We start from the raw sequence: 24,789 nt of genomic DNA, 5'->3' as shown, positions 1-24,789 counted from the left end.
CATTGACATTGCAGCTGTGTGCTTAGCCTTGTTTTTTCATGAGCAGTTATCTGTTTTAATGACAGGTGGTCACTAGCTGCCAAGAAAAAATCCAGCACTGGTAAGTGAAACATGTTTGATTACATGCTTAAAATACTGATGAAGTAACCTACTTGTGTTTTAGTAAAGTACCAAGCAATTATTGTATTTATAACAATGTTAGTCAAATTCTACTATTATACTTTAGGTGTATAGTTTGAGGTATCTCTGACTTATTGCACTGTGCCCTCTTTAAAATTTGTATGTTCTTTCCTGTGATATCACTGCTCTAACACACACACAGATTTGAACCTTAATGTGTATGCTTCTTTTATACCCTCTTTCCCCTTGCCATTTTTTGCTCAAATAATCTTGTATAAAGAATACTGAATCTGTCTGACTGGATAAAAAGGTGTCAGCAATTTGGAAGTTATTCCTGGGTGTTTTTGTTTTTTATTTATTATTATTATTTATTACTACTACTACTACAGGAAAGAGCAAATGCTTATTTTAAGTAATTTTATGCATATATAGTGAAAATATAACATTTCAATATTTTTACAGTAAACTGTTTGGTAAGCCTTAATATGTAATGTTTAGGAAAAAAGTGTCCCTTGAAGCATTATCTGGGCACTTATATATATATATATATATATATATATGCTGCTGTTTTAATGTGGTAATCCATAATTAGTAGAAAACATGCCCAGTAAATAGTAGTTTCATATGGCATTTGAGGAAAATGTACATTTAATGGTGAATGAAATCTTGTGAGATATAACATTTGATCTTACAGATATCAAATTACAATATATCCATGCTGTGTTTACCATGATTTTACTGAGAGAACAACAGGAGCTGTCTTGATTATTGTCTGCAGGGTTATTGCAAAATCACAGCAACTGCCCCTTTAGTGGTGAGATTAAACCTTTGGTTATACACCATCAAGCATATAATATTTTAAATTTATTTTAAGAGGCTTTTTCTTCATGCCTGAGAGATCTCCAAGCAAATAATTTATAGTTAGTGTGTATCAAATGTTTTTAGTTTAAATGCATGTAAGCTGCAAGCAGTGGATAAGAGTTAAAAAAAATCCGGGCAATCTGTACACATCATCATATTAAATTCTGACTGTTGGCTTGCAGAAAATAATCTACAAGTAATATGTTTCACTTATGTTTAAAATTCAGAGACTGCATTAATTTTCAATAAGGAAAGTATCATAGCGGTGCCACTGTTGCTGTTGTAGTTAAATCTGTCAGCATTTCCATAATACACTTTTCAGGAGTTTATAACTTACCATACCAATTTAGTCCAGGATATAAATTCTCATTCTGGGAGTCTTCTTTCCCAAAAAATGTTGACCAAAAGTCTAACTTTTTACATTTTTACAAAATGAAAAGTTTACAAAGTTTGTTTTGCTTCTATGAGAATGTCTGCAATATTTTTGTTGGTGGTTTGTTTTTTTGGCAGGGTATGGTTTGTTTGTTTTTTAAACGAACCCTTAGTTCATATCTAATTTTTGGATGTTTTTTATAGAGAGTAGGAGAGAAGGATTTGAAATTGGCTGATGTATTTTATATTGAAAAGCAGTTTACAGAGCACGTACAAAATTTTTGTTTAAAGAAAATGTATTAACATTTGGGGCCCACACGGTGCAAGAGCTGAGTGCCTATGTGTTTCAGCTGAATAATATCCTCTTATGAGAATCTTTAAATAGCCAATGACACAGATAGATGTTAAATAGAATTGGATGAATAACAGCACAGTTTTAAAATACTCCACTTTAATAAGTTTCCATTAAAAATTCATTTTTTTTCTTTTTAATATAATTAACTTATTTTAAAAGTATAGATTCAGAGACATAAATAACTGCTAAAATAATGAGTAAAGCATGGGGTCAGCTAAAGCATTTCCATTTATAGAGGCACTTCATAAGTTGAATCTCATTCCTAAATAAATATTTATTCTGCCTGAAAGTATAACACTGTTGGTTTTAATTTCTTAATTGTCTATGCAACCAGTAGACCCATGAGTTCACATGATCATGTGTCATTAGATGGGAAGAGAGGAAAAACTTCCTACATAATACTGTTTCAGGCCAATTCAATAAATAGATTTATTTTTATTTTCTTGGTTCTGTTATACCTTTTTAGAGCATTGCTGCATTTTCAGAGACTTCCAGAGTAGAGTATGACCAGTAAGATCCACTGAAAAACAAAGATGCATCTTTTAGTCATTCCCCAATACTCTTTCCATTGAACTTTCTCCTACATAATGGTAGGCAACCACATCAAGAAATCAGTTTCCAAGGCTCACTAATATAGAATATGTGCAATGGGGTAGAATCCTTCTGCCTTCGATGCAGAGCAGTTCCTGCAGCACTTTTATCTGGTTATTCAGCAGTGGGCAACTGCCTAATCCTAAAGGACACCACCTTCTTTTCAGATAAATGGAGAAATTGCTTATCCTGGCTGTCAAATCTAGGAGATGTTTAGCACTGAAATGATCATTTTTTGCATTCTTGTTTTACTAGGGATTTCCCTCTTTGTATTTCAAATCCAGCAAAAGGGTTTTGATTGCTTTTGTTTTTGTGCATCTTTAATTAAGGTTTTCTTACTTTAGAATATGAATTGTCTTCATATCATAAGCAAAGTGAGATTTGTGGTGATGGGTTTTGAAGAGTCTATATCTTGATGTTTTTCCTAAACCACACAAAAATACTTAAAAGTTCTTTGTTACATGTTAGCACTCAGTCTTAAACTTGTCACGCTTTTGGCCAGTCCTTCAACAGCAAGTGTTGACCTCACACTACATACCCAGCTGATCATCTGTGGGAAAAGATTTCAAATATTTAATCAGATTCCAAAACACACAAGGTTGCATCAAGATAAACGTATTAAGCTTTCAAACTCCAACAGAGATGACCACTGGTAACTGTAGAGTCCCTTTAACAAAAAGCTGGAAATGGTGCAATGTTAAAGATCTTTATCAAGCCTTCATTTCCAGATTCCTAATTAGATGGTTATATAAAAAAAGAAGGAAAGTAAAAACTTCTGGCTCTAATTCAGAGGACCAAAACTGCTAGAAAGATGGCAGATCTTCAACGATGTGTCTTAAGGATTCCTGTTGCAAAAAACCTATTTAGAAGAATGGATTGATCTGTTTTCCCTTGACCTCCATCCCCCACACCTCCAACTAGATTTTCTTCTCATAGTAGCAAGCTGAAACAAATTGTCCCCATTTGTTTGGGAGATATAAATTTGGTATGACTACATCGTTGCCAATTTTCCATAAAAATAGGAATATCGTTGGGGGCAGAGAATGGAGCTTAAGACTTTTTTCTTCTTCTATTAACAATAAGTTTTCATCATATTGCTTCTCTTCCAAGACTCTCACTGTACTTCGTAAATGTTAATGAATTTACCTTACAACAGCCCTGTGGAGAAGGTGAATATTCTCCTCATTTTACAGGTGAAGAAACTAAAGTGCAAGGGGGCTTGTCTGAGTGTGTCAGGAAGTGTGCAGCAGAACTTGAGTAGGACCCAAGTCTTCAAATGCTATTTTGTGCTTTAATCACAGGGGGTAAAATTTTCAAAAGTGTCTAAGTGACTTTGGAGCCTAAGTCCATGGGACACAGTTCAGCATCTTAGACATGTACTTTGAAAATACAAAGTACTGCAGATACCTTGTTGAGTGCTTGAATACTGCAGGGTGATAAAGTTGGGTGTTTCTACTAGTGACCACTGTAACAGTAATCTTCCAGAAATTAAATGAGACAAAAAATTGTGGGATGATTGCAACTTTTTTCATGGTCCCAAAATAATCAGAGATTCTACTTTATTTGGGAATTGAAGAGAGTCAGTAATAGTTGGCTGTTGTTTTTTTTAAGATGTTCATATTACAGTTTCTTCATCCACCCGGTCAAGCTAGATATCTACTTCTAGTAAACAAATGTACAGGATGCCTACTTGAACATCCTCAAAAAAACATCAGAATTTGCATCTTTTGGTCAGCATTTTCAGTTCATATCCATGATGCTGGCTTCCATCCCAAGATTAAATACAGGTTGAATCTCTCTAGTTTGGCACCCTTGGGACCTGACCAGTGCTCCAGAGAATTTGCCAAACCACCGGAGGTCAATGCAGAGTGCCAGTGGATCTCCATAGATGCAGGAAGTAGGGTTGCTGGGGGTGCTGCAGCCTGCCCAGAGGTTCCGATGCCAGCCCCAGGTCCCAGCCGCCAGCCCCAATTCCTCCCTGTCCTTCCTGCAGTTTGAACGCTGCAAATCAGGTGTTCGTGGCGCTCCAGAAGCGCTGGGACGGAGGAGGAAGTGTTGGTAAGCGTGGGGCTGCTGGTGTGCAAGAGGCGCGGGGGAGGACGGCAGCTTGGAGAGCTTGGTGCTGGTGGATGCTCCGCACCCACTAATTTTTCCCTGGCTCCAGCCCCAGAGTACCCATGGAGTCGGCACCTATGCCGAACCATAGATGTTGCTGGACCAGGGAGTGCTGGATTAGAGAGGTTCACCCTGTACAAAGATTACATGAGGTGCTGTATTGGGGAGAAGTAGAGAATATCCTCTACCCTCAAATGTATATGCCCGATAATGCAATGCACGTGTTAGCTGATAATTTACCTTAAAAAAATCTTTTTTCCAGTACACCAGTTTCAATATTCTTTCAGAAGAGGACTGGTTTTTGTTTGTTTGTTTGTTTGTATTTTTACTGCTAGCAAACAAGACAAAATTCCTTAGGTAACTGTTTCTCCCAAACTCAGAGAGTTCCTTATCTTTTCACAGTATACACTATTGGGATTGTTTGGCCAGATTCACCAAGACATTTCTAATTTCTTTGGCCCCCTTCCCAACTTTGTCTCAGCGACCTTTCTTGAAATGGACCAAATACCACTTCCGCACCTCACTGGCCTATCCTAAGTAAATTGATTTTGTGACGGAAATCTGACAAATTGGTGGAAGGAACCAACCTGAACAATTTGGAAACTTGGTGCAGAGCAGCTATCAACCATTCATTATCACGAGTAAGGGTAGTAGTAACAGCTGGGGCCCTTGCACACCCTCTATGGGGACCTTCTGCATGTGGATCCATGTCATGCCTGATCTACTGCCTGCTACCCTACTGTGCTATGCCACCAGCTGCCCAGGCTGCTGCAGAAAGTACCAACGTGGTCAGAGCTCCAGAGCATGCAGGGTCGGAATTCTCATGGCCAAAAGACTACTGTTAATTGAATCACTTTGGCTTACAGCTTTTAAGTTTATGGGAATGTTTTTCTGTATCTCTTTTTCTGCTGGTGCATGGTTGTGTGAACTCAATCTCGATAGGTGCTATTGGATATGCTGCTCATGAGTAGGAAACATATATTTTGGGGGCGTATGTTTGAAATTATCCTGCTTTGCAATGTAAATTACTGAGATCCCTTCTGCCACTGACTTTCTTACTGCACTTGCCCATAAACATCCTTGTTGTTTAAGATGGGGAGTTTGTTGTCCTATTCAAGACACTTCCAAGATCACAAATTTGTTCATGAGTTGCTATATAGTAGAAATAGATATTGAAAATGCTCATCCAAGTTGACGGGAAAAGTCGTGTACAAAAATTCTGAGGAATATGTTCTATGGGAAAGAAAATTTCTATGCAGAATGTTCTAAAATGCCCAAAAGAAGAGTAGAGCAATATGTAAACATTCAACAATTGAGCATTAGTAATTTTTTCTTGGTCAGGAGAACTAGAGTAGTGTTTCACATCTACAATCCTTCTTGATAGGTCAAGAAGCTACAATAACCCTATGGTCAAATCATCATCTTTCAGGAATGTTGATTGTCCATCGGGAGAGAAAATTCAGCTAGAAATCAGATTTAACTTTAAAGAGTATTGCCCCTTTTTTTAAAGCCCACACTGATTGTTCATTGCAAATAAGGTTTTGAAGATTCTGCCTCTTCTAAAATATAAGCTGGAATTCCAGTTTGTCTTCTAAACTATGATGGTGATTTAATTGTTGAACCCATGCAGTGTGCTGTGAGACCTATAAAATACAGAGGAAAGCACTATTTTTTCCCCAAGGAACTTGCAATTCAAAAAGATGAATGATGTGTATAACTGGGCCATCACAAGAGTTTTTAAATAAATTGTTAAAAATGTTAAAGTAAAAAAAATTAATCTTCCATGATATAAAATGTATACATTTATGAATAAAAACAGTTCTCCCTCCCATATCTTTCCATGGAGCACTGAAAATGCATCAGCAGAAAACCATTAACTTAACTATTTTACATTTAGAAATAATTAAACTCACTTGAATTTGTCAACAGGAGGAAGGTGGAGAATGATTATGAGGCTCTTCAAGAACGTCTCAATACGTTGCCTGATAAACTGTCTTATGATATCATGGTATGTACAGTATAGTTTATTCAAAATAATTGACTAATGGTTTTAGTATCTGAGGTTACTGCACTGGCAGTGAGGTATATTATTCAGGTTTACCATATAGTACTTAGTAATGATATATTAATTATAGTAATAGTTAAACCTTTGCTTCTTTTTCTCTCTCTCTTTTTTCACATCCATAATAAATTATAATGTTACTGACAATTGAGAACTGATGACATAAATGTTAACACAAAATATTACATATTTGGTATGCAAATCTATTATACCAAAAACTGTAATTATGACTGAAATATGGTACTTAGTCGTTTCCTGTTAGCCATAGAAGAAACAGGCCATAATATTTCCTGATTCACGGAATTAAACTCTGCGACATTGATTTTTATATAAAAAGGTGGTACTAATTTTTGTTTTAATGATCTTCACATTCATATAGTGAGTTCTTGTGTTTTGAGTCATTCCTATCAAAAGTACGTTAGCCTTGAACATCCACCAGAATTCAAGTTCCTGACTTTACAAAGTTACTATTTCCTTGTTTGAGGCTATTTTTTGCCTAATTCAGAATATACTTTGAAAGGGACTGCATTGCTCAGTGAATTGGTAATGGGATACAGAATCATTTATCTCTTAAGCATCACTTCAGAACTACTAAATAAAATTAGTAACCATCTGCTGGTTAGGTGACATATCAGAATATGAAACAAACAGATAGTTTCAGTCCACTTCTAGATACATCTCACTTGCTGCTCACTGGCATTCAGGTTGTCATTCTCAACAAGGGAGGTCAAAGGCTAAAGTGAGCATGAATGCTGAACTCTGTTTTCACACAGGTTTTGGGAACTGTAGGGCATTGGTGAGCTACCTTGGTAGAACAGGCGTATACTGCCTGTTTTGTGGATAAAGAAAAGACTGGTGTTACCAGTTCAGCACCTATCCACAGCATTAACGTTACTGGGAAGAGGTGTGTGTGTGTGTGTGTGTGTGTGTGTGTGTATACACGCACATGCACACACACACACACAAAATGTGGAGAGTTTGCTGTTATCTTATACTTGAGAGCAAAATGGGTATGCAAAACACTGCAAAAACCACTAGACTCATCTGGATGTAGTTTTTGTTTTAAAGTGACAGTGTCAACTCATATTTGCAATTTTAAATGTATATTAACAATCCCTGTCCTGTAGCCAGCTATCTGCCTATATTTTTTAATTTTATACACAATGCTGCTTTTGGGTGTGTGTAAGTGTTGCGAGCTGTTGTTTTGAAGGCCTTTGTAATTTCAGCCTTGGAGAATACATCTTTTAAGAGGAGTATCCTCCACAGAATCTTTCCTCAAGATGGTCTCCCACCCCTCCTACCCCCCCGCCCCCACTCTCCAATATGTGCTCCAGGCATTGCCACCTACTGGCTTTTCCTTTTGGAGAAGAGGAACTGCCATGAGAGGGAGAGAATATATGGTCCAGATGCCCTGCACTAGAATATGAGGGATGAAGGGGTGCTGTTCCTGCCCTCAAGAAGTGAGGGAAGACATTGATCCAGGAAGTGTCTCTGAAGTGAGGAAGAGCTGGTCCAAGGTTGCAGGGTGACAACGCTTTCTCCTATGGTGGAGAGTTACTTGTCTACAAGCTGAGCTAGGCAGTAGCTGCTGGACTTGTTTCCCCTTCCGCTTCTCTTCAGCTGGATCACAGCTGATGGCTAACACGTGCAACCGTCCCCCTTTGAAGTTGAAGCCTGAATGAGAACCAGATATGGGAGATGAGGCTAGTGGGTGGGCAACTAGTACATCAGGGATAGGGTTAGTGTGGGGGAGGGTCTAGTGCTCATAAGGCCTGAATGGGCCTAGCTGAAGTGAGTGGTGTGGGGTCTGCCTGTGGCTTGTGTGTAAAGCGAGCTGGTCTGTGGTGTGGGTGGAAGGATCATAAACATAGTGACATGTCTACTGTAAACTTTAAGAAAACGGGATAAAAACTTTTAAGAAACGTGTCTTAAGCAATATAATTTATTTACTCCCATTGCCAACACTCAGATTTTAAACAGTTTATTGCTTGCTGTTCCTATGAGTTATTGGAGGAAGACATATATGGCTTCCAGAACATTGACTGAGGATGATGTACCCTCATGTTGGTGAATGAGAACAGGAAGTGTGTGGATTAGTAAACAAACTCTCCCACTCTACAGGAGTATTGGCAGGTAGCAACAATCTTAGGCTGGAGACAAACAAATTTGATTTGGGGAAAAATTGGGGTTTCTAAATAGGTGCTAGTAACACAACTAAATAAAACAATTGATATTTGAGTTGACTGATCCTTTAAATAATATTTTTGTTATAAATCTGAGCAATGTTATACTTAACTGGGAAGTGAAAACATTTATGTATAATAAATAGTTTACAATCATCTAAACGAGATACAATATTTTTATTTTAAAAACCTAAGTAGTAATATAGTATGACTTTTTTGTTTTCCTGTCTGCATCCATTAGTACTTAAGTTTTATGCCTCAGAACGGTTTTCCGGTTAAATATTAACCTATTCTGTTTATTACAAGTACAATATTAAATTCAAACTGTGGTTGGGATTCAGATCTGGTAGTTTGAATGTTTATCATGTGTTTGTCATTAAATAACTGTGCTATAGAGTTTTGAGTCCTTCTAACCCTGGTTGAATTTTAATTTATTTGTTTGGCTAAGTGGTCATTAGTGACCTCTAATTTAATTTTTAATAGTGGTTTTTAGCTGTTTGCTTTCTGACTTTGACAGGTACCTTTTGGTCCCCTTGCCTTCATGCCAGGAAAACTTGTCCATACCAATGAGGTCACTGTTCTGCTTGGGGACAACTGGTTTTCCAAATGCTCAGCTAAGCAGGCCATTGGCCTGGTTGAGCACAGGAAAAAACGTATGTATATTTATAAACAATTATTATTTTAAGAGTCAAAATTATTAGCTCCATACTAAAAATATGTAAAACTAGAGGACACAATTTTTAAGTATCCTTTGACATTGCATTTCTTTTAAAGATATATAGGTCTGGTAGTATGATTAAAAAAAAGTTTAAGTAGCTTTTGCAGTATTTGGTTTGATGAACTGACTTATGAAAATCTGGTTTGGAAATAATTATCTATGCAGCACAGTTCCATAAGATATCAGGTAAGAGTGGGAAACATGTTTTTTTGTTTTGTTTTTTTAAGCACTTATCAAAACTTTAGGCACTCTAAAATAAACAATTTTGTAACAATTTAAACTTATACCAAAATCCAGTTGTTGGTGTTTACATTAGTAAGCCAACACAAGGAGATGATCAATCAGATGTTGTTCAGGTATAAAGTTAAACCTATAAAAACAAACACATCAATTCTGTTAAAATCACGTGTTCACAAAACTTTCATAGTGAGGACTGTGTCTACAGACAGTCTCTTGGACACCATATTTTCCATTTGTGATCATGTTGACCACCTGTTTTTCAGCTCACCCTTACATATCCTCTCTGTAAATTACTGCAATTGCTTACATGAAATAGTAATAATAAGAAAATATTTATTTCTTTTAACTTTAATATGCAAATGCTTTATTCTTTTTGAAAAAAGTGAATCACACGCTACTTTTGCTCTTCATTTAATCTGTCTCTCTCACGTGTGCTGCTTGCGTCCCTCTGCATGTTCTTCCCTGGCACGTGGTTTTCTTCTCTTTTCCTTCTCTGGACATGCTGCTCAGTTCCTTTTGCTCCATTCTCTTGGGAACACTACACTTCCATTGGGGGCAAGCAGATCAAGTACCACTGTATGCTCCTGTTTCTTTCCTCCTTTTATGTAGCAGCAGCCCCTAGTAAAGGCAGCTGATTGGCAGTTCATTGTCTTCAGACTCTTTGCTTTAAAGAGCCTATGTGTCTTTAGAAGAGTTTGGAAAGGGGGACAGCCAGCTATGTGATCAGCCAACTTTCTGGACCACCAGCAAGTGTTCTTCACACCACAATTTATCTTTAGTTTAACTTGCCGTGTTACAATATGAGCCTGAAATATCAGTGTAGATGTCAAAGAAGGAAAAAAGTAAACTTCAATTTTAAAATTGGCACTTTTTAGCTATGAGCTACTAATATATTTTTCAGGTTAGCATTTGAATTATATTTTATATCAGTTTTACTTCAGAAAGTTTTGTAATCTGCCTTGTAATGAAAAGACACCAGTACTTTTAGTACATCGCTCGATATAACGCGATCTGATATAACACTAATTCGGATATAACGCGGTAAAGCGCACTCCGGTGGATCAAAGCAAGTTCAGTATAACACGGTTTCACCTATAACGCGGTAAGATTTTTTGGCTCCCGAGGACAGCGTTATATCGAGGTAGAGGGGTACTTTCATTTGCCCTGGTTAGTTATCCATGTTCCTGCCTGTAGTGGAAAACCAGAGGCTCCCCCTCTGTGTGTGATTTAATTTGTTTATAAATAGTAGGCATGCATGTATGAAAATACATTTCTTGTTATCTTATTTTAAAAAAATTCTTTATGAAGAGTTTTAACAAAAAAAGGTAATTTGTATTTCAGTTGTTTTATTTCTTTATCCTTTCTCTGGGGATCACATAGCAACAGTTTCCACATATCAGTGAAAACTTCCTTCTTCTTCACCATAACCTATGTTACTTAATGTGACTTCTGCTAGATCTGAGATCCCGTTTCCTTTTCTGTTATATCTTACCAGTGTTGCAGGATATTTTTGTCACCACTAAACTCAGTGAAACTCACTTGACCTTTGCATAGTAGATGTCTGATAACACCAAGTACTCTGCAAGAACACATGCACTCGTAGATGTGGGATTTTTTTTCTGATCTTTTAAATTGCATTAGGATATGAACTCAGAAGTTTTAAGTTCTTTTGAAGCAAAATAGTGAAGGATCTCTAGATATAAGTACTCCATTCTGACAATGTCTCAAATATCACTTTTTGTCCGTATGATGGTTGCCAGTGGGAGGCTCCAAAACACTGATATTAACTAAAAACTTTCATTTCAAATACTAAGTACAGTGTCTGTATAAGAATCTTATTAACATACATGACTCAAAAATAGGAATTATTTTCAGTTGATATAATCACCCATGAAAATTAAATACATGGAAACACAGACTTATGAAATTCCTTCAACCATTTTCTAGTAAGATGAAGCAACTAAAAATAGAATTGTAAATCATTTCCCTGTTTTAGCTTTTCTACTTTTTAAAAAATGTTATCTTAGATACATAAACTAATTGCGGGCTATTGGTATAAAATGTGAACTAACCGCTGGTGACACTTATAAACATGAAAAAGTGTTACTTCATAAAATATTTTGTAAAATATACTTTACATATTGCAGTGCAGTTGTTTTAATAGGCTAGGTCTCATTGATTTCAATGGGATTTTTGTATGTTATAAAAGTGGCTTCATAATTTACAGTGTGATAAATATTGGCATTATCATTATATTGGTGCTTCATTGTTGGATTCCAATACCCCTTTTTTTGTTTTGTTTTGAACACAACATTTATCAGGACTAGGTCCATCCCCATGGGAAAAGAGGAAAAGCTGTTTCAAGGGATCAAACTCTTGCTGTCTCAAAAATGATGGGCAGTAACAGTAAAGTCCCAATTCAATAAAGCATGTGCTTAAGGCTAGCACATGCTTTCAGTGCTTTGCTGAGTTAGAATTAAGGTCAAATGGGCAACAGTATAGGAGAGATTCAAGCTGAAATCTCTTGTGATTAAAATCTGGGGATTTCTATTGATGATTCTTTTCTTCTAGGACTTATACTTTATGTAATTGACAGTCTCATACTCATATTTCCAAACACTAGGATTTTTTTGTAGTACGTCTCTACCCCAATATAATGCTGTCCTCAGGACCCAAAAAATCTTACCGCGTTATAGGTGAAACTGCGTTATATCGAACTTGCTTTGATCCGCCAAAGTGCGCAGCCCGCCGCCCCCCCCGGAGCGCTGCTTTACCACATTATATCCAAATTCGTGTTATATCGGGTCGCGTTATATCGGGGTAGAGGTGTATTAGGTATTTTTAAATTAAAAGATAAATAGAATTTTTGACAATACAAGTTATTTTCTCACATTAGCATTATAAAAAGAAGATGCCAGATATGTCAGATGATACCAGCAGAATAGTGTCAAGATCATTAATATTATGGGTAAAAGTAGGATTTTTTTTACTGTTTGTAAGTTAAAACAATTACTTATACATTAAATCATTCCTTTTTCTCTTTACTAATAGCCTTTAAACTAGTTGTTTAAAAGAGATTGTTGGTAAAAAATGTTGCAGGCTCACCTTTTGTCTCTCTCAAACAGAGAAATGCCCAGGTACAACAGAAGAATTTATCAGTTGAAATTTATTTAATTTAAATGGGTGATTAAAGGATGACTGGTTCTGAGTTTTAAAGTAAATGGTTTTAACGGAGATAACTTCAGAAAAATACCAATTTCAGTGCATGAACTTTTGTTGTTGTTTAACTTTTGAGTTAGACCTTGAGCTATTCAGTAGTCTGATTGGTTGAAACAGATTTCAACTGTTATAACATAGGATAATTACTGTTCTCAAATGTTACTCTTTTCATAAAATATTGATCATGTCTCCCTGTATAGCATTTATGTGTATTGCAATAAATCTCTCATTTACTATACAAGTATACGACATCCCTAGATGTTCAGATAGTTACAGAACTCTTTAAAAATCAAAACTAGATCTAATAAAGTTTGTAGAAAGACAAGTATATTTTTAAATTATTTTTAAAATTAAAATGTAATGAAATATAGTAGTGTATAAAATCTAATAATACAGGTAATGGTAACCACCTTACACACTTGCTCATGTATATAAATGAGAAGAAAAAAGTGAAGTAGATTAAAGATACACATATACCAAATTCCATTATAATAAAAGAAATTAGCTTTTTAAGTATGTCACAGTTTAGCACAACAATAATGCAATAGTAGTTCTTTTTCTTACAATTATCTTGCTTAAGGTACTTCATAATATTTCTGTTCTCCTTAAGGCATGTCTGTATTGTTTCAGAATTCAAAGAGGGAATAAAGATTCCTTTTTGTGGATATGGGATTATACCCTTTACGTGTTTGTGATGATATAATTTAATTTCCTCCCTTTATCAGTAATCGCATTAATTTCTTAAAATGGGGAATTTCATGACAATAGTCCCTGTGATAGTTACTATAGAAAGAAATTAAATTGTTTTTCATGTAAATATTTGTGGATTAATTCAGTATGTTTGATATTCCAAGTGTCTGAATACTTTAAAAGTTGGAAAATTAAATCACAAGCACCACCCCCTCCAGGAAAAAAAACCAGAAACCCCCCAAAACCCAACAACCTAGAAGTGGTTTATGGTGTTAAAATCTGTTGAATAAAAAGGAAAATTCTACTTAAAGAACTCTTGAACTGCTTAGTAATTGTGCTTCCAATATATGTAAGAATACCCTTGCAGTGTGATGCTGCAAATGAATTCATGAAATGAAAATACTGATTACATTAACATACAGTATTGTGATAGTACCCAATTGTAAATTGCAGTATGTAACCTTTAATACAAATATTTGTGTCAATCAAAATTGACCGATGTCTTAGATTACAGTATTATACAGTGTTTTTCAAAAATCATTGTTTGTAATAAGATAAGACCAGGCAGATAAGAGAAAAGGCTGAATTTGTTCATTATCAGTGTTAAAAGAGAGAAAAATATTGCCTCTGATAAATAAATAAAATAAAAGCTTTCCATTTTCTGTACAAGAATAAGTAGGATCTTCAGGATCAACACCATTATCGTTTCATCTGGGGTATGTGAAAGTATACTGTATAAAACAAAACAGTTGACATTTACTCGTCCACCATTTTTTTGGGAAAGGAGCATAAGAAGGTGGGTAATGTTATGGAAGAAAACTGTCCCTTGTTTTTCTTTATTAGCATAACAATATTGATGATTTACTTTTAACTGTTAGTTTGTGCATCTGTCTGTTTAGATCTCCCTGTGTATTGCAGAATTACAGAACATTTTTTAGCTGCTGCTTTTTAAAAAAATATTTCACCTGTTTATTTGATGACCCCTATCACTTCCTCATTTATTGTTGTTGTATAAGGAACTGATTCGGTGCGATCTTAAGGGCCCTAAAATTGGGCATCAACTCCCATGAGGCATTCAGCTTCTCATAGGACCATGGCCTAAGCATTTTAACTAATGTAAAGAGGAAGAGAGCAAGGAGGAAAGGTTCTTTCCAATCAGTGCTTGATAAAGTCAGACTTTCCAAATATCAGTGAGGAAGTTGTCTAAGGAGTTGTCTACACACAGTTTTTGTACCAATTTGACTCTATTTGTTTAGAAATCAATATACACCTCTACCCCGATATAACGCTGCCCTCAGGAGCCAAAAAAACTTACCGCGTTATAGGTGAAACCGCGTTATATCAAACTTGTTTTGATCTGCCGGAGTGCGCAGCCCCGCCCTCCTGGAGCGCTGCTTTACTGCGTTATATCCGAATTCATGTTATATCGGGTCGCGTTATATCGGGGTAGAGGTGTAGTTAAATTGGTACATCTCCCTAGTATGGATGCCATTATATTAGTAGATGGACCTAAGAGGCAAATCTTACAGATTTATTGTAATTGCTCAGATAAGGAGAAAATTTACCAATCAGATAAAAGGTTTAAACCCAAAAGGAATCTTCGTTCTCTTTGAAGATTACAACCCTAAAAAATATTTGGTTGACTAGAGGAGAGTTTTGAAAAGCATCTAGTACGGTAGGTAGTTTTTCAAAGCTACAGATCTCATTTAATCTCAGTGACCAATAATAGTCTGTTGAATTAATACCAGTTTTAATTTTAGTTATAAACCAGTTAAGGTTTCTTAAGTGCCAAATCCACCCACACAAACTTTTAAAAGCAAGGAAGTAACAAGTTAAAGGAACCTTCTTTATTGTGCTTTAACACCCACTCATCACATTAACTATTCTCTGCACTCTCTTCCAACTCCAACATATTAAGAAATAGAATACACTCATCAAATTGCAAAAAAAAAAAAAAAAAAAAAAAAAAAACCCTTAACTCCAACCTCAGTAACATTAGCATATATTTACTGTGTACGTTCCTCAGTAATGTTGGCATGTATTTATTGTATGTTATGTGTGTGTTATGTGTATGACATGATAAATTATTTGTTCATGGAGTAAGTCACATTAACTATATATGATGAAGGGATCTAAACCACTAAATATCAGTTATACAGGAAGTTATACACTGTGGTTACACATCCAAACCAATGTCTCAAGAGGAGACTCGTGGCTGACTTTCTTAAATTTTCCTTCAGCATTAAGCAAATATACCTAAATCTATTTGTAGAAGGGTTTTGTGTGTTCACAAAGACCACGAAGAGCAAGGCCGAAAAAAGCAAGGCAGACCAGTTGATATAGCTCTAATCCATTTCTGCTCTGTCCTGTTTCACATAATTTAACCTTTCAAAGTAGATCAACCTGTTCTCACTATTCTTATCTCCTGCAGCCATTTAAATTCCAAAGTAACAGACAGAATCCAGTAGTAACCAAAATAATGTCTGTGGTTTCCCAAATCTTTATAGACAACACTCCTAGGACATTAACATCGAACACAGATAATTACAATTTGTATCCAGCCAAGTTAATTAACCCATTGAAACCAAAATGCACAGATGAGAATTCATGCCAGTTTGGCATTAGTATGTTGTCGTGTCTTGTAAAAATGGTCTTCAGAGGGCTTTATTTCAACATGATAAAATGCATTCTCCTGCTAAATTGTAATTTTTCTCCCCTTAAATCAGAGTTGGTAAGACTAAACAGAGGAAGTATCTTTAAAAGGGCATTTCATACTATAACAGTAGGCTTGGAAAGATTAGATTTTTATTGGTAAATGTTGATTTCACTATAAACAAACAAATCAACAAAAAAAATTACAAAAAGGTAAAATAAGAAAAATGCTGCTTGAAAACTGACGTTTTATTTTTGTGTATTTTTACATGATGTAGACAATTTGTGTTTTTAATTGTTATAAAGCTTTAACTTTTTGAATCTCCGCATCTATTATTATTAAAGAATTATTGCCTGACTCCGACCTTAATTTTGTGCAGCTGTGAAAATTTAAATCAGTCAAATAGAAAAAAAAGCTTAAAAACAAACATTGATTTTTATCCCTCAAAATTATAAACAAATACAAATCAAATTCTGCCAAGCCTAACTATAAACTAGGCCAGCTAAGGAATTTGTACTCATAAAGTCTATTCAAACTGATAAGATGGCTAAAGGCTGAGAACTAAACATAAAGAAAGCTCAGTTAGCCATTGGTTTCTGTAAATATTCACAGATTATGCAGAAGAAATCTACAAATAATATTTTTTGATTGTAGCAACTTTTTTTTTCCTTTTCTCAATTCTAGAAACCAGTCCTAGAAATTCCACCTTGTCTATAACGCTAAACTATCTTTACTGAGTTGTTTAACTCAGGACTTGTCTACAATGGCAATTAACAGCGCTGCAACTTTCTTGCTCAGGAGTGTGAAAAAACACACCCCTGAGCAGAGCAAGTTGCAGCACTGTAATGCACCAGTGTAAACAGTGCCCCAGCGCTGGGAGCTTCACCAAACGCCCCTCATTGAGGTGGTTTTTTTAGAGCTGTGACCACACAAAAGCACATTAAAGCACTGCCGCGGCAGCGCTTTAGTGTTGCCAGTGTAGACTAGCCCAAAGACATGCAAAGAATATTAGAGTTCACCTGAAAGCCACGTCAGCCTTCCCTAAAATGACTGAATGTGACAAAGTTGGACAACTTCTAGTTCAATCCTTCTTCAAACCATAGAGGAGCTTAAACCACAGAACAGGAGGAGGAGAAGGCTATGAAGCCTCACTTTAAGGACATGTTTTCTGTTAATGCTCATTTCATAAGGGGCTGCAACTCTTTAAATGGATTGTTTCTATTTAAATCTGGAGGATTTTAAAATTCAAATATATCATGACCTGTACAAAGACTTTAAAAATGTATAAGGCCAAGTCTAAAGCACAAAATCCTGTGCTCTGCTTCAGGGTTACATGCACCCACCATTGTGCCATGAAACTGAGGCTTCATAACTAACAAACTCAAACATAAGAAAGGCCCTGCCTTTGAGTAATGGAAGATCTGTATCTTCTATCTATAATAGGAATCAGTATGGTCCAGTAGACTGACAACAGGATGGGGAACTAGGAACTGCTTTATAATCCCAGCTGTCCTAATTTATGTGTGGCCTAGGACAGATCACTTAAACTGTCTGTTCTTCATGTGTAAAATAGGAAAAAGTAATACTTATCTAGTTCACAGGGGTATGGTGTGGATTAGTTAATGCTTGTACAGTATTTTAAAATGTAAAGCACTATATAAGTGCTGAGTATTATTACATAACAGAACAAACTGTTGCACACTAGTGTGGCCACAGAAAGTAAAATTGAAACCTGGCTTTCAAGAAATAAAGATAATCTAGATCAGGGGTCGGCAACCTGCGGCACGCGTGCCAAAGACGGCCCGCGAGCCGATTTTTGATGGTACGCTGCTGCCTGCCGGGGTCCTGGCCCCATTCAGCCTCCCCCTCACCGATTTCTCTGCGGGGGCAGGAGGCAGAAGCTTGGTCATGCCGGCAGCCAAGCTCCCCCTCCCCCGCTTCTTCCCACAGCGTGGTGCTTTCCTGCCCCTCCCCCTCCTCCTCCTCCCTCTCCCTGCTGCCGATCAGTTGATCGCCCGGGGACGGGGAGCGGAGCAGAGCCGCAGCATGCTCGCTGCTCCAGGGAGGAGGCAGAGAAGAGGTGGGGATGGGGCCCTGGGGAAAGGGGTGGGGACGATGCATATCCCCTCCAGCCCCCTGCTGTGAGCACCCCCACGAGCCGAGCACCCAGCCCTCTGCCCTGACCCCTGCACCCCCCGACACACCCAGCCCCTTGCCAGCCGGGGTCCCGCAGGCCCCGCTCAGCCCGTTGCCAAACTAGGTGAACGGAACCCCAGGCCGGCAGCAGGCTGAGTGGGCCGGCAGTGTAAGATCAGCATTTTAATTTAATTTTAAACTAAGCTTCTTAAACATTTTGAAAACCTTGTTTACTTTACATACAATAATAGTTTAGTTATATAATATAGACTTATAGAGAGAGACCTTCTAAAAAACGTTAAAATGTATTACCGGCACGCAAAACCTTAAATTAAAGTGAATAAGTAAAGACTCGGCACACCACTTCTGAAAGGTTGCCGACCCCTGATCTAGATGAATATGTTGAACGATATGTAGATGTAGAGACAGTGACTGAAAACCAGTGGTGTTTAGGAGATAGTTGAGCATCACATTTACTATGAATATAAAATAAAAGCCTGAAGAAAATTGGTCTCAAGCTAGAAATTTTGTACATTGGGGCTACCTTCAGGAACTGAAACACAGATGGAAACATTTTGTGCAGTTGCCCACTTTCTTTGTTTTGGACTTGGAGGGTATTTTATATATTGAAAAAGCTACAGAATGTGTTGATAGGAATAAACTAATGAGCCAAAATAATGGATATGAGAGGTGATTGTTGCAGTGTTTGTCACTGAGGAACAAGAAACTCTTGAAGTTGCTTTCAGCTAGATTTAGGATATTTTTTGGAAATAATACTTCAGCTAGATGTGTGCTGTAGGAAGAACAAATGTGGATCAGTTATCAGAGGAGGACCAAAAGAGTTGATTGGTTTGACTAAGATAATTAAAATATTTATCTAATTGGTCTTTATTTATTTTAAAAGACCAATATGTTTGAAATATATATGTAAAAATATTTCCTAGTTTGACATTGGTACTATAGATACGATTTTGAAAGAACAACATGTCAAGTTTTCTTTGAAGATATTTTTCAAGACTAACATAGTGGACCCTTTATAAACTGTGTACTGTAAATAATTATATTTTCTAACAACTTTTTAATATGGTATGTTGTTAAATTTTACAAGCAAAGTGAGCATATAAGTGAAGTTTTGTGAAGTAAGATAGTCTAACAATGTTGGTAGTCATTGTGCCCCAGTTTTCCCATCTCCTATATAATTTGTCCCAGTTGGTGGTCACAATTTCTCCTCTGCTGACCCATTTATTATGATTGTTTATTTTTTGTATTATTATAGTGCCCAGGAGCCATAGTCCAGGACCAGGAACATGACCCCATTGTACTAGGCCCTATATAAACATAGAACAAAAAGATCTCTGCACCCAAATAGCTTACAGTCTAAGTATAAGACAAGAGACAACAGTTGAATTCAGATATATGGGAGAATAGGAAGAATCAATGAGACGGTATTGGCCAGTATGGTAGGCAGTAGCGTCAGCAAACCAGCAACGGAACCCTAGTCAAGTTTTTTGTAGGCATCATGGCAGAGGAGAGTTTGAAGGATGATAATGATGTAGGTTTGTAGATGTTTACAGGGGGTTTCTCCCAAGTGTGTGGGGCAGCAGGGTAGAGAGCATGAAGAGGCTTATTTGAAAATGTAACACAAGTAATGGAGACTGTTGTCATGGGCAAAACCTGTGCATGTCAACACTATGATAGCGAATGAGAGATTATAGGTATGGTGGGGTAGACCTTAAAGTGCCTTGAATGTGAAGCTAAGCAGCCTATTATGTTTGATGAAACAAAGAAGGGGGATCCAGTGGTGGGATTCAAACTGGGGTGGGGGAAGGATCTAGCAATACTGTCTTTTCAGCAGCATTCTGAATGGATATGAGCAGGGAAAGATGACATTTGTCAAGACCAATAAAAGGATGTTGCAGAAATTGAAAAGTGATATGATGAAACCCTGGACAAGAGTGTTAGCTGTGTGGCTGGATATGAAAGCCCATATCTTAGTGATGTTATGCAGAAAGAATCTGCAAGATTTAGAAGTAGCCTGTATGTGAAGACCCAGATTGAGATTTGAGTCAAAGATGACATCCAGGATCTGAGTGACAGGCAGAAAGAAGGTGGTGGTGTTGTCCACAATCATTGAGAAAGAAGGTGGTATGGGGCAGGGGTTGGAGGGAAGTATTACGAGCTCTGTTTTAGCCATGTTGAACTTGACCTGACAGCTAGACAACCACGTGAAGACTCAGAGAGAGGCTGAGATTTTAGTTGGGAAAGAAGTGGACAGGTCTGGAGTAGAGAGGTAGGTCTCTGATTCTTCAGCATACAGATAATTACATTTATTTGGGATGAGATCACCTTGTTTCTGGATATAGTGGGAGAAGAGGAGGGGACCGAAGAGCGAGCCCTGCTGAAGCCCCACAGAAAGTTAGATGGGAGATGAGCAGGATCCTCAGAAGAGCATGCTGAAGGAGTGATTAGAGCTGTAGAAGGAGAGCCAAAGAGGAGAGAGTCGTGAAAGCCAAGGGAAAACAAGATTTTATCTTGTTTGGAATGCTTTGCAACTCTCAGGAGAGGGACAGAGAGTAATTTTTATTTTGAAATCTCAACTTCCAACTCTGTCTCTGTAAGTTATGACTGGTTCATTCTGTAAACATTGTATAATTATTAATATGAATTTATACAGCATCATAATTTTGCATGGTGCTGTAATGATTGAGAGGCATGGCCCTTACTCCAAAGAATTGTCATAATAATGACCCCAATCCTTAAGTAGTTACAGTTGCATGCCTTCATCAAGAATCAGTATGAGAGAAACTATATGCACAATTATAATTCTTTGCAGGATCGGTCTCTGAACTAGAGAAATGTACAATAGAATACTAAAGATAACTGACAAAGGAAAATACAAGGAGAGGAATGAGAAGAGATTAAATGAATAAAGTGTGAGTGAAGATATTGTGAGAAAATTTTATTCTTTCTGATACTTTGAAATAGAGATTGAAGCCGAGCAAGAAAGGAAGTGTAAAAATCATAGGAGTAGAAGTCACCAGTGGAAAGGAAGGCAAAAGAATTAGCTTTTGAGTATGAATTTGAGGAAGAGAAGTGAAAGTGCTTAGCACACCAAAGGAGAGATGGATTTATCATTTTAGATGTGAGAGCAGCATGAAAAGAGACCCAAGGGCAAGAGTTTGAGGAGGAGACAAAGGAAGAAACAAAACTAGAAGAGTTGGCAGAATGGAAGGTGAAGGAGTGAGGTAAGGAGCAGAAGATGTAGAGCAGTGATACTCAGTCTGAGGCTCGCAAGTTGCAAGTGGCTCTTTAATGTGTCTCCTGCGGCTATTTGCAGCATACAATATTAAAACACTGTGGGATTTAATTATTAACCTATCAGGATGCTTTTACTATGTTATTTACCAATTATAGTTAATAAAATAATAATATTTGGTCAGCCATTTTGCTGTGAGAATAATATATATATTACATAATATATAAACTAAATATTTCCCCTGTCACTGTTTAAATATGAATATAAAGTACTATACTAAATAAAACAATTAATTCACACTACTGTGACTCTTTTGGGTAATGTTGTTGGCTAATTTGGCTCCTGAACCATGGCGGTCTGAGTATCACTAATGTAGAGGGATAAGATCTGGGTGGATCTGGTTAAAACACCCAAAAAGGGAAGAAGAAGAATTGAATTTTTTGTGCAAATCACAGTGAGACAGTGAAGGACTGGAAGAGGGGGATGACATAGTGAAAAAGAGATTGTTTTAACTGATGTATTTTGGCTAGATGGATGAAGGTTTTGGGTAGAGTTCCATGGTCTAATGAATGTTATGTCTTCCATGTTGAAAAGCCTCCCTCATTACTTCAGTAGAATGTAACTGCTGTATGAGATCATGGTCACAGAAGGAAAGATTATCTCTTAGGTAGATATGGGCAATCTCATGGAGGTCTTTGAAGATCAGGACAGTTTACCTTGAACTTGCACTGTGTGTTGAGTGGGGAGCCAGTGCAAAGAGCAAAGCAGTGTAGTTCATAGGGCAGGTCTACACTACGGGGTTAAGTTGACCTAAGTTATGCAGCTCCAGCTACTTGAATAACAATGCTGGTGATGACATAGATTAGGTTGACTTATTGTGGTGTCTACACCATGTTGGGTTGACGAGAGAGTTTCTCCCGTCGACTTACCTTACCCTTCTCATTCCGGTGGAGTACCAGAGTCGATAGAGCGATCTGCGGTTGATTTAGCGGGTCTTCACTACACCCGCTATATCGACCCCCGGTGGATCGATCACTGCACTGTTGATCCACGGTAAGAGTAGACATACCCATAGTGAGCTTTGCTTAGTGCATAGGCTGTGGATTTTTGTGCTAGTTGGAACTTTAGTAGGGGCTTAATTTATAAATAAACGTTGCAGTAACCAAGCCTGGATTGCTGTGACGAGATCTGTGGGATCTAATTGGATGGGGTACAATCTTCTGATCAGTTGCAGTAAGCAGAGGTAAGTGGGCGTTTTTACTTTCATGGCTATGTGGGTATCAATAGAAAGGAACATCCAGTCGTTGATGTGCTCGCCTGGGATTTGGGACCTGGGTTCATTTTGTTCTGCTACAGACTTCTGTGACATTGGGCACATCACATATTCTCTCATTGTCTCAGTTTCCCATCTTTAAAATGGGGATAATAATACCTCACTACCTTACAGGGGTGTTGTGAGGATAAATACATCAAAGACTGTGAGGCATTCATCCTACAGTAATGGAGGCATATAAATACCTTAGGGAGACAAACATGGAAATAACACGGAAGTACTCAACCTTCCAGGTTTGAGTAGAGGCAGTCTGGATTTACAAAGCAATTTACAGTAGGGTTTTGCAGTGTGTGGCTTTGTTCACATGGCAGAAAAGTAGGATCTCTTTGCCTCCTTCACAGCACTGGATAAGACATCTTATACTTGTCTTGCTTTTTGTTAATGGTTCTGAAAGAGAATTTTAAAACAGAAAATCAACTTATTTTTCCATAAAAGCTTCCAGCTCCTTCAGGGTACGTAGGACCAACAGGTGAAAGGTCTTTTAGAACCTCTTTTTGAACCAATTTATGCAATAAAACTTTTCTCCTGAAAAATTGCATTTGTAATAGTTTTGAGATGAACAAAGAGTGGAAGTCTATTAATGTTATTAGTAAAAGGCTTTAATGGGGCTTCTCTCTCTTAGTCTTAGTAGGGTTGTATTTCTTTTTCAGCCATTCTTTACCTTCTTCCTTTGCAAATTTATTTGTTTTTATGAAGATTTTGAGCAAAAAGTGAAACTTCAGTGTCTAACATTTTCTAAGTTGCAGTTGAAAGGTATCATCATTTAATTAACATAAAGTGATCTAGAAAGTAGGACTTCAAATGAACCAGTGTCTGAACTCGGTGTAGTTCTTTAAACTGATTTGCAAATGCAAATGCACTAGCCCAGGCAAAAAAACTAGTTGCCAGCCGTTTACCATATGAATGATTATTAAATCACTAGTGATATTTTACTTGACCATCAAAACAAAAATGCTTGATCTGAGTACATGGGTGAGCAGAGTTTTGTAAGACTCTCCTAAATATGCTTAGTCTGATCCCATTAAAGGGACTGTTTGCCTGGAGTCGCCTTGAATTTAAGAAAACTATTACCCAGAAAGATCTTTCCAGTTTATCTTGCTAAACAAAAGTCAGCTTTTTAGATTTAACTGTGTACATTATTTTAAATATTTGTCAAACAGCTTTCTGGTCTCCCCGATTTACATTTATGGAATATTGAAGGTAACTCTAAGGATAATTTTGTGCCAGTTGTTAGTATGTAAGATAGATAATATATATAGTCCCCCTGCAGAACTTGTGCAGATGAATGTAGAAGAAAAGAAGGCGTTCTTCAATTTTGGAAATAATATGTGCTTGCTTGAATTCAGTCTATAAAGCATTGTGCCAGGATCACTCCCATTTTTCTTCTTAAATAGTTCCACAGTTTGTATTTAAATTTGCACATAAAAGATCTTCAACTTCTCCCTAATGAATCAAACAGTTAATTTATGTTTATTATTAAGAATTTTCCATTCTGGTTTTAAGTAATTACCGATTTGTGCAGTTGTTAACTGCAAGCGTAGGAGTCCCCTTGTATGATGACCCACCAGTGTGAACAATTGTCCTTTTTAGTTTTAAATGAGATTGAATTCTTAATTTTTTCATATTGTATTTAAAAATTTTAAATTCTTTATTTTTATTTTATTTTATTATTTTCTAGGTTTCCTTTGTCTTGTTTTGGTTCTACTAGCTAGAGAATGCTACATGATGATTTATTTAGATATGTGCATAGTGAGTCTTATTGTTTACATTACGTCTTTATATGGTTTTCTGTACTCTCTTGGTTTCTGAATGAATTACTGTAAACAGTTTAGAGTTTGAAGAGAGTCTTCTGTCCTGAAAAATATTTGTTCTTTTTTTAGCTGTT

The 24,789-nt window shown here is 36.9% G+C and overlaps 1 protein-coding gene across 3 annotated transcripts in view; it reads left to right on the top strand.

Annotated features, from left to right (window-relative positions):
• Positions 1-24,789, top strand: part of URI1 (URI1 prefoldin like chaperone) — a 55,282-nt gene that overhangs the window by 14,034 nt on the left and 16,459 nt on the right. For 2 of the 3 annotated variants that reach the window (XM_034788768.1, XM_034788770.1), the window contains exons 2-4: positions 66-100; positions 6,344-6,422; positions 9,177-9,312. In XM_034788768.1, coding sequence (XP_034644659.1) covers positions 66-100; positions 6,344-6,422; positions 9,177-9,312 — 250 coding nt within the window. Of the gene's footprint in view, positions 1-65; positions 101-911; positions 935-6,343; positions 6,423-9,176; positions 9,313-24,789 lie in introns of those variants that run through there. The other variant, XM_034788769.1, reaches the window with a different exon arrangement.

The sequence above is a fragment of the Trachemys scripta genome, chromosome 13 (genome assembly GCF_013100865.1).
Source record: "Trachemys scripta elegans isolate TJP31775 chromosome 13, CAS_Tse_1.0, whole genome shotgun sequence".
Lineage (NCBI taxonomy): Eukaryota > Metazoa > Chordata > Testudines > Emydidae > Trachemys > Trachemys scripta.
The sequence above is the reverse complement of the archived record's forward strand: the minus strand, read 5'-3'. Positions and strand labels throughout refer to the sequence as shown.